Genomic DNA, 13,846 nt, shown 5'->3' with positions numbered 1-13,846 from the left:
AAGAAGTATGCAACAGAAGTTTACACCACCAGAGAAAAAAGCGCTGCCTAGCTGACAGCACACATGTGCCCCATTCACAACAGCAAATTCAACAAACAAGAGCAACAGCACTGAAAAACGGAACCATAAACGCACTGCAAGGCGTAAGTAGCGTAAGGAAACGAGCTGCTCCAGGGTTCCGCCCTTGTGTCGTTCGTGATCGCAAGCTCGGACACGATCCAGCGCTTCCAACGCAACTAGACAGAAGAATATTCTAGCACACATTACAGTAAGAAACCATAAAATTATGTTTTAACCAAGCTCAAAAGTTGAAGCAGCTCCACGCAGCATATCCTGCAGCGCGCGCAAAACTATAAACCGGAACATGCCATACTTGTTTAAACAACGTCACAATCAAGTGGCCACAACTCTGACGTCAATTCCGTGCGTGGCAGGAGCGTTTTGGCCAAGAATTTCGCTTCTATCACGTGCGTGTCACCAGCTATCGCCAAAAAATATACAGTTTATGTTGTTTTGCACAGTTCACTTACGTTTTTGCTTCGTGTACCCCATAGAGTTTCTATGGTGTACCATGAATTTTCGCCGCCTTAACTAGATGGCGCTACCATACCGACGGACAGAGGGGCCAGAGGGGGTCGCGTGAGAGAGAGATATATATACATATATATAGTGGTTATGAAGAGGAAGAGGCGCTGCGCGCGGCCGCATAACGTCAAAACGTCACCGCGCGCTCTGCACCCTCTGCGTGGCTGTCGCGCGCCCCTTCGCCAGACGGAGCCACACCGAAACCGAAAAATTGACTAATATGGCAGCGGAAGACAAATATTCGGAGGTATGTCAATGGGATTTTTACCGTGGCTAGTGATTGTCACGTCTACGAACGTCACCGGAGAGCATCGACTTAAATTTTCAGCCGCTTCGCTTGTGTTCGACTCCGGATAGAGCAGATTAGGGCTCCGGGACTCTGTCACCAGCAATATGGTTTTCGTCGGCCGTCCTAGTGGCGGATTCGTATGTAGGCTTAAGTGCTGTAAGCCAGAGTATTTCCTCGTTTATTGCACTGTCTAGTATCCGTGTGATTCGTCTTTTAAAAATAATTTTTATTTCGTGAAACACGCGCTTTGGGCGTGCTTGTAGAACTTGGGGCGGCTCTGTGTCGGATGGAATGTGGCCGAAGTAGGCGCCGGTTTTGTACCCATGCTCGGAAGCATGTCCCGCGAACGTGTCGCCGAAAGCGCTGTGTGGACGCGCTTTGCCGGCGCACACTTTTAGCTGGCGCCTCTTTGTGTGTCCGAGTCGCGCCCCGCGGTATCGTCACCTCTTTAAAACTCGGCGTAATTCGCGTGTTTCTTGCTGATGCCGGCGCTGCCCGTGGCCGTTGCGCAATAGCAATACATGGCGGCGTGTCAACTCGCTCATTCCTTACCTAAGATAGCAGCGTTCACTTTGTGATCTTCCTGTAGTCGCATTTCGGAATTCTTTGCAGCACTCAGCCAAGTACGGAGCACAGCGGTTTACCAGAACTCGTTTAACAGTGTAGTCGTGACGCGCAGCTGCAGCGCTGTGTTCATTCATTCTTGCACTGCATGATAGCCTTTACTTGGCTTTGTTATTGAGCTTTAAACAGCGGAAGTGCTACGTGCTTTAACGGTTCGCGGCGGAACTTTAAATCGGTATTTACGGAAGGCGACAAAAAGTTGAGTCTGCATAGGGAATGAGGTTATCTGCCCTCATTTCTTTGTCTGTATTTACAGCTTAAGTCTGGCCAGGTGAAACGTTACGTGTACAGTTCACCTATTCCCTAACAGTGTACTACAGTGCCTAGAATATACTTACTAGTGTGCCGACGGCGGCAACCAGACTGCGATAGCCGTAGCGACCGTCCTATACCGAGCGGCGTCTCTAGCCAACGCGCGTGCCAGAGACGCCGATGGGCTGTCCCAGCCCATTTCGCGCTGCGGAAAGTTGGTTGAGGTGCGAAGCGTAATCGAAAGAATGATCTCGTTGCTCCTACAAACGATCGTACGCACAGTTGTCAATTATACGCTACACGATACCGGGTGTTTCTTAGAAAAATACCAATAAATACGTGGTTTCCGAGGAAGTATAACTTTTTTTTTTCTATTATGTGCGATGCATGTCCACAAATGCTAAATTCCCACCAATTTGTAGCTAAAGAAACCCAGTAATGACATGCGGAGGCACCATACACTACTTCCTCGAAGCAACAACGCACCGCAACCGACTGCGCTTACGAACGCGAATCTGAAGCGCAAGCGACGCGCCTGCAACGCTTGATGCGCCGCCCGATTAGCACGGTCCCAACCGTGTGGTGGCCTCTAGCGGAAGGCATCACCGGCGGTGCCAGCGTCTCCCATTGGAAACGCTCGGCGGTCGGCGCACTAGTAAATATATTCTAGGCACTGTAAGTGTACCGCGCGAAGCGACGAGATCGGCAAAAGTAGCACATGTGCACCAAGTTAATCCGAATCGCAAGTTACCTCTGCTAGTGTCTTCCTACCAGCACGACACATCCCCTGGCACGATTAATTCGGTGCAAGCTTCCTGGCTTATTTGAGGTAGCAGGAGCGTGTGCCCCTGGCTTGGGTCTTTTTTTTTTTGTTCGTGTGCTGCTCCAGTGAGCATGCACAGGAAAATAATGAACAAAACGTGCAAAGCTGCAATGCAGGTTGATCATAGGGGCAAGAAAGGATTATCACCTTTTCTATCTACGCTCAAACGAGGCGCGTCAACTATTTCTCCTTGCGCGCTTTCTTTAATCTTATGCCGCTGTTTAAAAAAAAAAAAAATGCGTCCAAGTTCACGCTCACTTGCTGTCTCCGATAACCAGGGAAGCTTCCACCGAGTTAATCGCGACAGAGGCAGTGTCATGCCTGTGGGAAGAGCCTAGCAGACGAAACTTGCACTTTGAGTGAACTTTGTGCGCACCTGCGGTCGGTTTGCGCTGTTAAAAGGCGCTGACCGGCTGGCCAGTCTAAAGTATAAACTGCATGTACGCGAACTTGCGCGCGACAGCGACGGCTGTCGCGTTCGCTTGTCCCCTACAAGTCGTACCGCATGCGAGCGACGAGGCGAGCGACGTCTCCCCGGTGTTGCCGGTATGAGGGCAGCAAATACTCGCCGAAACTGGCGTGACGTGTGCTTTATTAATTTAAGTTGATGTGTTTTACTGTAAAGAGCAGCATAAATGTTTCTAAAGGTCTTGCACTACGTTATTATCCTTGCATGTATCAAAATCTAGTCGTTTGCGCGTTCCGTGCGACAATCGGTAGTGCTTGACTGATGTGTATCCAGTTCTAGCTTCGCGCTATTGGCTAGTCGCTCATAGCACTTCCGGGCGACGAGCGACGAATTCTAGATTTCCAGAACTGAGCGATCGCGCGACAAGAATGAGCGATCTGTTCGCGCGACGGCCCGTTTCGTCGCTCGTCGCCGTCGCGCACAAAGTCGCTCTCATGCAACCTCGGTAAATTCGCCCCGGAGTCTGCCCCAAAAAACAGTTGCGGGCACAGCGCCCCAAGCTTGTGGCGAAAGCAAATAAATTGCAAGGATAAAAAGGCACTGCGCCGGTGCGCACTGCTAGCGCCGTCTGTTGTAACGCGTGTAGTTAGAACCGTGCGCATAACTGAGCGAGCTGTCTGTGTGGTTCTGCTGTGTCTGCACCGTGATGAACTCGTCCCTAGAGTTAATAATTCATGACAAGAAGTATTCTCATGTGATATCGAAGTTGCAATTTTGATGAACTAATGACCGATAAGTCATCAACTGCTGAATGAAGGCGTATTCACATTGTCATGCTTGTAGATATACGTAACGCCTGGGACAGCTGGTGTCGCGGTGCGTGGATGCGTAATCATGAGGCTATTTTCATATAAGGCAGAAAAAAAAATTACATGAGACATAGCTCATAGAAAGCAACTAAATCGTGTTTTTAAACAAAATTTTTACTTTTCTATCAAAATTTGCGCCCTCAATTCAATAATTAAACGGTTCGTTGATTAATCGTATAATTATCGATAGTTGTATTATGGAAAAAGTCATCCTAGTGGGGTACGTCACTGCTGTCATAATACCATCGATTGCGTCCTCGTATATCCTATATTGTTAAGAGCTTGGCTAACGTTAGCTGGAACACCCTGCATACACAAAACTTATATTTCTAATAAATCCGCTTATATTTAGATGACAATCCAAATATAACTGGATGACAACATATTTTGCCGTTAACTGGTATGTATGTATGTATGTATGTATGTATGTTGCCTGCTCGAAATTATGCTCGAGGACAACTATCTCTTCTGCAGCTATCTCCCTGAAATGGTTCGGACAAATTTTGTAGAGATGCGTAGGGTGCAGCTACAGTAAAAGATTCGCGTCGCAATGTAAGTGAAGCGTCTCGTATTAAGATTGCTACAGACGATTACAAGTTACCCTCCTCCCTAGCTATGCTTTTTCTCAACTCGTTCGCCGAGTGATCGGGCTTATTAAGCCTCCACCTTCGCTGGCTCTACGTCATGATGTGACGTGTTGTCCTGTACTTCCGGTTGGTTTGGAGCCATCGCGCCAAGGCCCTCCAACCTCTCCGTTAGCCGCCTGGCCGTTGATTCCCAGCAAGAGCGATCCAAGTGGCGTGCTTTGCGAGCGTTCTGTTGCCTTATCTGCTATTCCGGTAACAGGCGAGCTGAGTGTCTTGACGGATAGGCGGAGGCGTAAACTAAAGCCCGTCCATACTGCTGTGATGGAGCTTTAGCGGAGACGTGCGCAGTGCCAGATTAAGGTGGGGGCTATGGGGGCTGCAGCCCCAGACCCCCAACTTTCAGGGGCCCCGCTCGACCATTAGAAAAGAAAGTTGCTGAGCGTGCTTGCTGCCCACGTTGTAATCGAAAACTGACAGTCGTGGCAACTTATTAACAGCCGTCGCATTCGTTTCGGCAAAAGCCCCCAGCTCTGCTCCGGCTATTCGGTACAGGGCGTTTCAGCGAAACATAACTCTGAGCATGGCACCAAAACTCTGTAAGGTATCGTATAAAAAAAAAAAAAATCTAAATTGTGTAAGCAACAAATAAAGCTTCAGATTGCAATGTCTAACAGTACCAACAAGCAGAATAGTCGGTAGACGCGACAGAATCGCCAGAAGGACGTGCACGTTGGATAATAACCGTTCAATAACACTTATTGGTTTTCCTGAACCCATAAAGATGTATATTTTATCACTAATCAGCAAATGTAACATGTGGGCTTCGAAAAATTCGGCATCCTAAACCAGTCATCATCATCGTCATTAGGGTTCCAAGGATGCAGTTAGCCCCGGGCCCTGAAGTTTCTTAATCCGGCACTGGACGTACGTGAGCTGAACCGTGCATCGGCACGCACGGTCCATCCAGCTAGTGTCGCAGAGCTTAACCAGCCAAATACAGAGCAACCAAGTGTAAAACATATTTACACTTGATTACTGCTATATTAGCTCTGTGTTTGGTTGAGCTTTGTGCCGCCAGGTGGTTGCACTGTGCAAGAAGTTCACGTTCGCGCCTCCGTTCATTACGTAAAACGCCCATTGCACATGCGCTTACGTTTACCCGAATATCGGGCACGCTAAACTCTATTGTGGTAGTAATCCTTCGGCGTGAAGTGGCGGCCGCAAACGCGTAGATGCTTGTGCCGTTTAGATACTGACAGTCCGATGCGCTGCAGCCACTCCGCTCGTCTGCTGCCTTGCAGAGGGGCACGATGTCACAGCTTAACATATTGCCAGTCACTACGTTTGCAGCCCACAACCCACCAAGGGCGAACCATGGTGCACATGAAAAGAACCAAGACCAACCAACACCACCTAGACAGCACAAGGCCTACGCACTCCGATCCATGACATCATGCTACCTGCTGCGACTGCCATAGAATCTAATGAGAATGCTCACACGCGTAAGCAATGGTGATTTTGACATCACCGCTTTCGTCACGCCAGCCTTGGCAATGGAAATTTCGGGCCAGGTAGCATGATGTCATAGATCAGAGTGCATAGGCCTGTGCTGTCTAGCTGGTGTTGGACCAACACTGCCGCGCAGCTCTCGGTAAACACAGAGCACTTTGTAACACAAGCAGACATTTGCTGTGCCAGAAGTGCTTTTAGTGTAGTGTGCCTCTTCGATTGTGCAGTGCTGGTCTGTCCGCAAACCGTCTGTGGCTTCCGGTCGGACTAGTCCTGACAGAAGAGCGAGTCAGTCGCACGATCCAGCTGTTGGGGACTGTCCGAGGTTTTGTTCGAAAGCACCGTGACCGGAAGTCATTCCCCTGGCTGCCGTCGTCTGCTCTTAGCTACTCGTAGACAGCCCCCTACCCAGCGAATACATTTGCGTGGCCTCCGAAATGATGCAGTCTCGGAGCAGACGTCACCGGCACAACCATAAAGCTTGCATAGTGGAATCGCAGACTGAACGCATAGAACTTGTTTGCAAAGCGCAGATTACCTCGCGCTCTCGCTCTTCCTGCCCCTAACCGCTGTATTTAAGCTAGCTCATTGCCTGCAAAATTTAATCGTCTAATTATCGATAGTTGAATTATGGAAAAAGTCATCCTAGTGGGGTCCCACACAGGCATAGCAAAATCGCGGTTGTGCCACGTCCCTGGCAGAAAGCACCTGCCGATTACTCGTAGCGTTCATGAAACCGCGTACTAATTAAAGGCTCGACATGTGTCTAGGACAGCGTGTGTACACCTCCTAATAATTCTGCACGTCGGAAAGCAAACGCTCGAACTTGGCAACAGAAGGGATCAACATAATGTCAACAGCATTCGGCGAAGCTCGGATTGTATATGCCACGTACCCCAGCTACCGCCGTGAGATAGCTACATGCAATACACAGGGTGTCCCAGCTAAATGTCGATTAATTAGTATAAACTAATTGCCTAACTTTTTAAATATTGGCTTCACCAAGAAAGTGCCAATATGAAAGTTGGTCACATTTAAAAATGGCTGACTGAAGTGTTTGCAACTAAGTACCATTGATGAAAGTTCTTGTAATTGCCTTTAAAGAAAGCGCGCGAAATACAAAAACAAGCACGTGATAGCACAGCTATTTCAGCGCCCCCCCAGACGATCGACCAGTAAAGGACATTGCATGCTTTTTTACTCACTCGCGTGCCCTGTCACGATAGGGCGCACAGAGCGAGCGGAGGTGATGAAAGTGTGTCGCGCTTCGAGGTGACGTGGCATAAACATATAATTCGCTCCATTGTGGAATGAAGCCCGAACACGTAAGGCAAGAAAAAAAAATGAAGTTTGGGCTTCAATAAATGTTGAGGCCAGAGGCTCTATTCTTGACACGCATGGCGGCTGCATGGCCGCCATTATCCGCCATCTTGACTCTCTCATTGGCTGTCGAGAGGTCACGTGTTTTAAAATTTGTGCCGGGTAACGGAAGTTTTGCAAAATGCAATTTTGCGTTTTCATCAGAATGACGAAACGGGACGTGGAGCGGCAAATTTTATTGACTAATACTTTTTGTTGTCCTTGGCACCTATATTGCGACTTAAGTGCTTTAAAAAAGTGGACGGTAGCGTGCAGAAGCCCGTGCAATGCATCTGCAATTTTGCGAATATGTGGTGGCATTCCTAGATAGCCGGCATGTCTGCTTGTTGATTGGCTGAAGGAATATTCTGTGAAGAGCGTCGCAGGAAGGGCCGTTTCGTAAACGTCAATTTGACATTGCGCTGGGCCGCCATTGCAGAGATTTTCCGCCAAAATTTGTGGTCCGACGAGCCGCGCGAATTATGGTAATGAGCGGCCATATGCAATGGCAGTGGAGAGGCATGTGTATCGCCGCATTTTCGCTGTCATTTGGGGCTATAAAAATATTTTGTTCACAACGCGTGCTCATAGCATTTGCATCGCTCTCGGGTGGTGTTGGTATTTGTGTTTTGAAGCATTTTTATTAACACGTTTATTTGAAATAATATTGGTTGAAACTAGCAAACTTCCTGCGACATTTTGCACTTTTCACTATTGCATTTGTATTGTAATCAATATTAATGACTTTTCGCGTCATCAAAGGCTATGACAACGGTGACCTTTTAATTTATAAAAAGGAATGTACGCAAGACGGCGCCAAGTTTCCGCTCGCGGTGCGAGTAAGCAGCGAAGTGCACAAGAGATGGCAGTGCCGGCGCTTGCGTCGCTCAAGTGGATACCTGTGGCGTGCGCAATGCTATCGATGATATTCTGCTGTTTCTCAGCCAGACGAGTCGGGCCGAGTCACTTGCGGTTCACAAGATAGCGATAACGCGGCCTAGAGCGTGCGCTGATCATCACTGGCAGGTCACTGTTGTCTCAAGGTAGAAAGCAAGCACGTGCGCCAACATACGATGATTCATTCTATTCCCCGAGGACACGCATCCTAGCTAATGAAGCAGACGACAGCTTGTGCGCATGCAGACGGAAGCAAGAAACAATTTTTATGGAATAATCGTACGCTTTGAGCTAGCTGCTTTATTTTTACTGTGGAGGAAAACTGTTTTCCTTTATCAAGAACGCTAGGTTCAATGCCTACATTGGTTTCTTAGGCGAAACGGCAAATTTGCATCGCGTTACGAAAGCAAAACAGGGCCATCAACGCCATTTTGTAAGCGTCGCGCTTACGTCGCACCTCCAAGAAAATGGCGGAATGACCAGAATAGCGACTCGGAACTCTTTAAAATGCAGTTGTCAGGTTCTTCTATTTATTCGCAAACCTATCTTGCTAGCGAGAGTTGCTGGCGCATACCTTGCGGCCGCCTGAAACGCCAAGCCTGTCCTGGAACTGTTGTACAGATACGCGGATTTAGTTCCTTGATCGGTCGTCTGGGGGGCGCTGAAATAGTGGCGCTATCACGCGCTTGTTCTTGTATTAACAGTGCTTTCTTTAAAGGCAATTTAACATACCTGCCAAGTCTCCCGGATTACCCGGGAGACTCCCGGATGTCGACCATTTTTTCCGTTTGTACGGTTGACAGGAAAATCTCCAGGAAAGTGCTGTCGTCTCGTTCCCACGTCCAGCGCTTCGTCAGGCCACATTGGCAAAAAAAACAAAAAACAACCCAATCTAATCCAGTTAGAAGTTCATCGCGCAAAACATTAAGTAGTAGGGAAACCCTATACATACAATATTTCGTTAACCGCAGAGCCGCTCCTTACGCTGACGGGGTTGTTGGGTGCCCTAGTGGTCCTAGTCTCAATAAGCTAGCCAGCGAATGCCGCCTTCCGCAACTAGCAACACTAGACTCTCCATCGTTCTCCTTGGTGTCAGCCGTTATAGCATTGCGTAGGCCTACTGTCAGTCATGGCTTTAAAAGCAAGGAGCGCTAGCGCAAGAAGTATCTTCAAACATTTTTAATGTAGTGCGCAGCCGAAGTGATGCTGGGTATTTTGTTGATACCACAGAGAAATGCAGAGTGCGAGCAGCAATTTCACATTACTAAACATTACGAACGTTGAAAAGCTCGGGTGCTCCTATCTAAATACATGTAAAAGGAGAATTCGTTTTTCTCTGCAACCACTTCACCAAATGTGATGTGGTCTGTTGCATTTAAAAGAAAAACGTGACTGTTGGTTTCGAATTTTTGATTTAGGTCATCAATTTTTTTGATTAAAAATTGGCAATATTCACAAATTTTCAGAAATAGAAACTGTCAAGTTCACAACTAAGTCTGCAATGAAAATGATATCACAATTATGTGAATTGCCTCTAATAGCACATCTAAAGTGGACAAAATTGATATGTTACACATGAATCTCAAAAATCTAGTAATATAGAAATTACAGCTTTTGTAGAACCCTTGTACACAATGTAACAAATTCATATACGATATAAATTGACATATTGAATTTGTCCTTGAATGTTCAATGGATGCTGTTTACAGAACCTCGATATCTGTTCTTGATGCAGAGATACTAATTTGTAAACTTCGTACTTCTATTTTTTTTTTTTTCGATGTTTAGAATTTTTGAAAATGCTTAAAAAAATTCAGTAAATCGAAATTTCGCTTGCAACAGTCACTAGAGCTCTTCCTGTCTCAAATGCAACAAGTTTCATTACAATCGGTCCAGGGGTTATCTCAGAAAAGCGTTTCTGCGTTTTACATGTATTTGTATAGGCCGTGTCAGAGTTCAGTCCAAGCTAAAGCTTCCTCTTAAGCTCGCCAAATAACGTGCGTTATCATAGCGCACGTAAACCACAGAAACTCAATAACGTTCAGAGCATGCGCAGTGATGACAACGCTATTTCTTTACGTAAGTGATGCGTTTACGTTTTGCTACAGATGCTAAACTAAAACTGTCTATTAATACTCTAATAGCTTTACTTAGGAGAAAGAGTTGCACTGCGTCTGTGGATTATCAGCAACCAGAGTACCTTCCAAGAACTAGGAAAAATAGCATGCCTACTAGTGTCTGAGGCCCCATTTCAAGCCCTCGCCCTTTTACAAACCCCACCGCCTTTATCCCCAATGTACCTTTGCAAGCCCCGCAGATATAAAGGTATGTTTGCAGTGTTACCCAATGCACTTGCAAATACATTTGGGGTATTTCTACACCTATAGGCTCTAAAACTAGACTATAGGCAGAAAAGCTGAGTTGGGTGGTTTTTTGTAGAGATCTAGGAGAATGAAGGGAACACTTATTTAAAAGTTAGCTTTTATTGCAGGAATGCAGAACAAAACTTTGTTTGAAAGGCTTGCTGCAGTTAGCAAAGTAGCACCATTGTACACAGCGTCCTGTAGCACTCCACTGACCAGCACTTTAATAAAGAGCTCTTTGATGTTTGCCTATATAAAAGATGCCAGATGCGTCGAAATTCTTAAGCTTATAATTATGGCCGCTGGAGAAATCAAGCATGGCATGGAACCTAAGTACACGCAAGAGTAAAACCCGCACAAAATGACTGTTTAAGGGCAACTGCAGAAATAGCAAATATCGATGTTGGCTGGAGTACATCACAGCATTAATATAGTGCACGACACCAAATACCTGTCATTTAATAAGGCATTTCATAACAAGGACTACAGATATAATACTAACAAAGCTTTATCTCCTTCACACAACCGTGAAAAACGCTGCACAGCACTTAATTCATTCAGCACCAAAATAATCAAACTGCAGGGAACAAGAAAGCAGTATATCCAAAGACCACTGCTCTAAACAAAAGTAAAACAAAAGCATGGTTGTGGCAGCCGAAGGCACAGCAGCCCGGCATACTAGCATGTCACACTGCAAACGTTGAATTCAAACAGGTAACTCCTGCGTCCACTCAAGCATCGGGTACGTAGACACTTCTAGTTTACAACAACATTGCAACAGAGGTGCGTGAAGTACTTTCTGCTTACCAAAATCGTCGAACTCCACGCTCGAAAACAGACATCCATACATTCTGCCGGCACGGTGACCACCGCTGGACCCCTTGGGCGGGGCGCGGAGGTGAAAAGGTCACGTGTCGCCAACTGGAGTATTGTAGGGTGCGGCGGTTAGATCAAAACCTTTTGCTACTTTTGAAAGATGGATGGGCTTAGGCCAGTTAACGCTCACGCGGTAGGCCAGTCTATGCTCGCACGTTACTGTTAAAGAATCTGTTGACTGTACTTAGGGGACCACAGGTTGAGTTGTGCATCTGACGGTCTCGCTCTGGCTGTGCTCAATGCGTTAAGTAGCAAACTGGTGTGGCGAAAATGAACCGTCGCCTGCCAACGTTGGGAGAGTTTTGCAAACTAGCAATGTTTTGACATTCATCTTGGCGGCAATGTAGTTTTGATGGTTTCATTCCTTCGACAGGTTGTCATTCTATCTATGCATGTCATTCATGTTTTTTTTAAGCTTCGTGCATCCAGAGGCAAATGTGGGTTTGTAAACGGGCAGCAGGTTTTGTAAACAATGGTCGGTATAACATAAAACTATTCCAATCTGTTTTTATTCCAAATCTGCTGTTAGCCCTCTGTGATAGGTTTGCCATATATGGGCAGACCTGGAGCAGATTTGACCTATCACTGGAGGGCTAATGGCTGATTTGATGGGCAGAGCTGGAGCTGATTTGATGGGCAGAGCTGGAGCCGATTTGACCTATCACGGCGGGCCGATTTGGAATAAAAACAGATTGGGAATAGTTGTACGTTATACCGGCAAATAAGTGCACTCCTAAGAATAATGTTCTGCCCGCCTTGTTTTTGTAATGCCCCATGTCAGATGTGCAAATGCTTTGGAATTCGGCCTATCCACTTTTGCCTTCTTCATGGTAACTTGTGCGTTCTGATCCTACTTTACAAAACAGGTCCAGGGTCTTAGAAAGTAGGAGTTGAGAATGTTAAATGCTACTGTATATTTTGTCAGTGAAATACTGTTCCAGAAAAATGGTATATGGGAAACCTCGTGAAAAATCGGGTTTCCTAATATACAGTGGAATCTCGTTGATACGATCTTCACAGGAACTGGAAACTAAAGCTTATCACCTGAAAATCGTATTATCCAACGTATTACCCAACCAAAACGTATTATCCCGCAAAACATATTATGTAGAATCGTATCAACGAGATTCCACTGTAATTCTATTGACACAGGCAACCTTTACTTGCCGGGTGTTGTTGTGGCTATGGCGTTGCGCTACTGCGCCCGAGGGCGCGGGATCGAATCTTGTCTGTGGTGGCCACATTTCGATGGAGGCGAAATACAAAAACGCCAGTGTACCGTGCATTCGGTGCATTTTAAAGAACCTCAGGTCGTCAAAATTAATCCGGAGTCCCTGACTATATGGCGTGCCTTATAATCAAATTGTGCTTTTGGCATATAAAACCTCAAAATTAAACAGTCAACCATTAAAAGCCGGGACAAGAAGCACATCCAGAACTTGGAGACAAGTAGTGTGTTCCAAATATTAGTGTTGACAGCTGTTTTGCAGTCGCATTGCAGTCATCAGAGGCAGACTATTTTGCTGTCTAGCTAGCAGAGATATGCAGTGGTGTGTTGCAGGATGGTGTGAAACCTAATGCTGTTGGGCCACGATTGTGTTCAAGGTTTGTTATCATGGCTGAGGTCTCAACATTAAGTGTGAGAGCTGTTTAGGTGAGAACTAATTCTTGCAGGTTTCGGAAAGGAATGGATAACTGCTCATGATTATTCACTACCTTGTTTGGCTTATCCTTGGGCAACCAAACATGCCAGAAGGACCCACGAATAGCTTTGTGCCATGTACACCGCCTGGTTCTTGAAATGAGTATGTTTAGATGGCTTGTCTAAAGCTTTGGGACACTGAAAATGCAAAAGAGCTGCCTTAACATGTGGCCTGAAGCCGCATGGTCTGGCTTTGTCAGATACATACAGGCTCGGTGTGACCTGTATTCTTTTGACAGGTGTGTACTATCACGATTGAAAGAAACGCAAACAGCGGAGCGCGTGGCCGAAGCAAAACTGAAGGTATAGTGCACGCCGTCCAGTCATCACCATTGACAGGCGCGCATGTCAGGTTCGATTGCGCTGTGCGATGATGTACCCCCTATACTGCGATATTTTCGTTTCTGTTAGTACAGTTTGTGCTGCCATCACTACTGCGCCGTCATCTTTTCTCGTTTTCAAGTAAGAGAAGTAGAATAAAAAAAATATCGTGGTATAGGGGTGCATCATCGCTCAGCGCCATCAAACCGGACAGGCGCGCCTGTCAATGGTGATGATTGGACGGCGCACACTGTACCTTCAGTTATGCTTCAGCCATGCGCTCCGCTGTTCGCGTTTCTTTCCATCGCGATAGTACTTTATCTAATTATCTGATAAATGAAATGAACATGGGTCTGAACAAGACTGCCATGTGAATGACCC

At 46.4% G+C, this 13,846-nt stretch overlaps 1 protein-coding gene across 2 annotated transcripts in view; it reads left to right on the top strand.

Moving 5' to 3' along the window:
• Positions 1–683: 683 nt before the first annotated feature.
• Positions 684–13,846, top strand: part of LOC119437011 (eukaryotic translation initiation factor 4E) — a 49,099-nt gene continuing 35,936 nt past the window's right edge. Inside the window, exon 1 of one of the 2 annotated variants that reach the window (XM_037704073.2) lies at positions 684–832. In XM_037704073.2, the coding sequence (XP_037560001.1) occupies positions 806–832 (27 nt within the window). In that variant the 5' untranslated portion in view covers positions 684–805. Of the gene's footprint in view, positions 833–909; positions 1,031–13,846 lie in introns of those variants that run through there. The other variant, XM_049660181.1, reaches the window with a different exon arrangement.

The sequence above is a fragment of the Dermacentor silvarum genome, chromosome 1 (genome assembly GCF_013339745.2).
Source record: "Dermacentor silvarum isolate Dsil-2018 chromosome 1, BIME_Dsil_1.4, whole genome shotgun sequence".
Classification (NCBI taxonomy): Eukaryota; Metazoa; Arthropoda; class Arachnida; order Ixodida; family Ixodidae; genus Dermacentor; species Dermacentor silvarum.
Note: the sequence above shows the minus strand (reverse complement) of the source record. Positions and strands in the feature narration are given on the sequence as shown.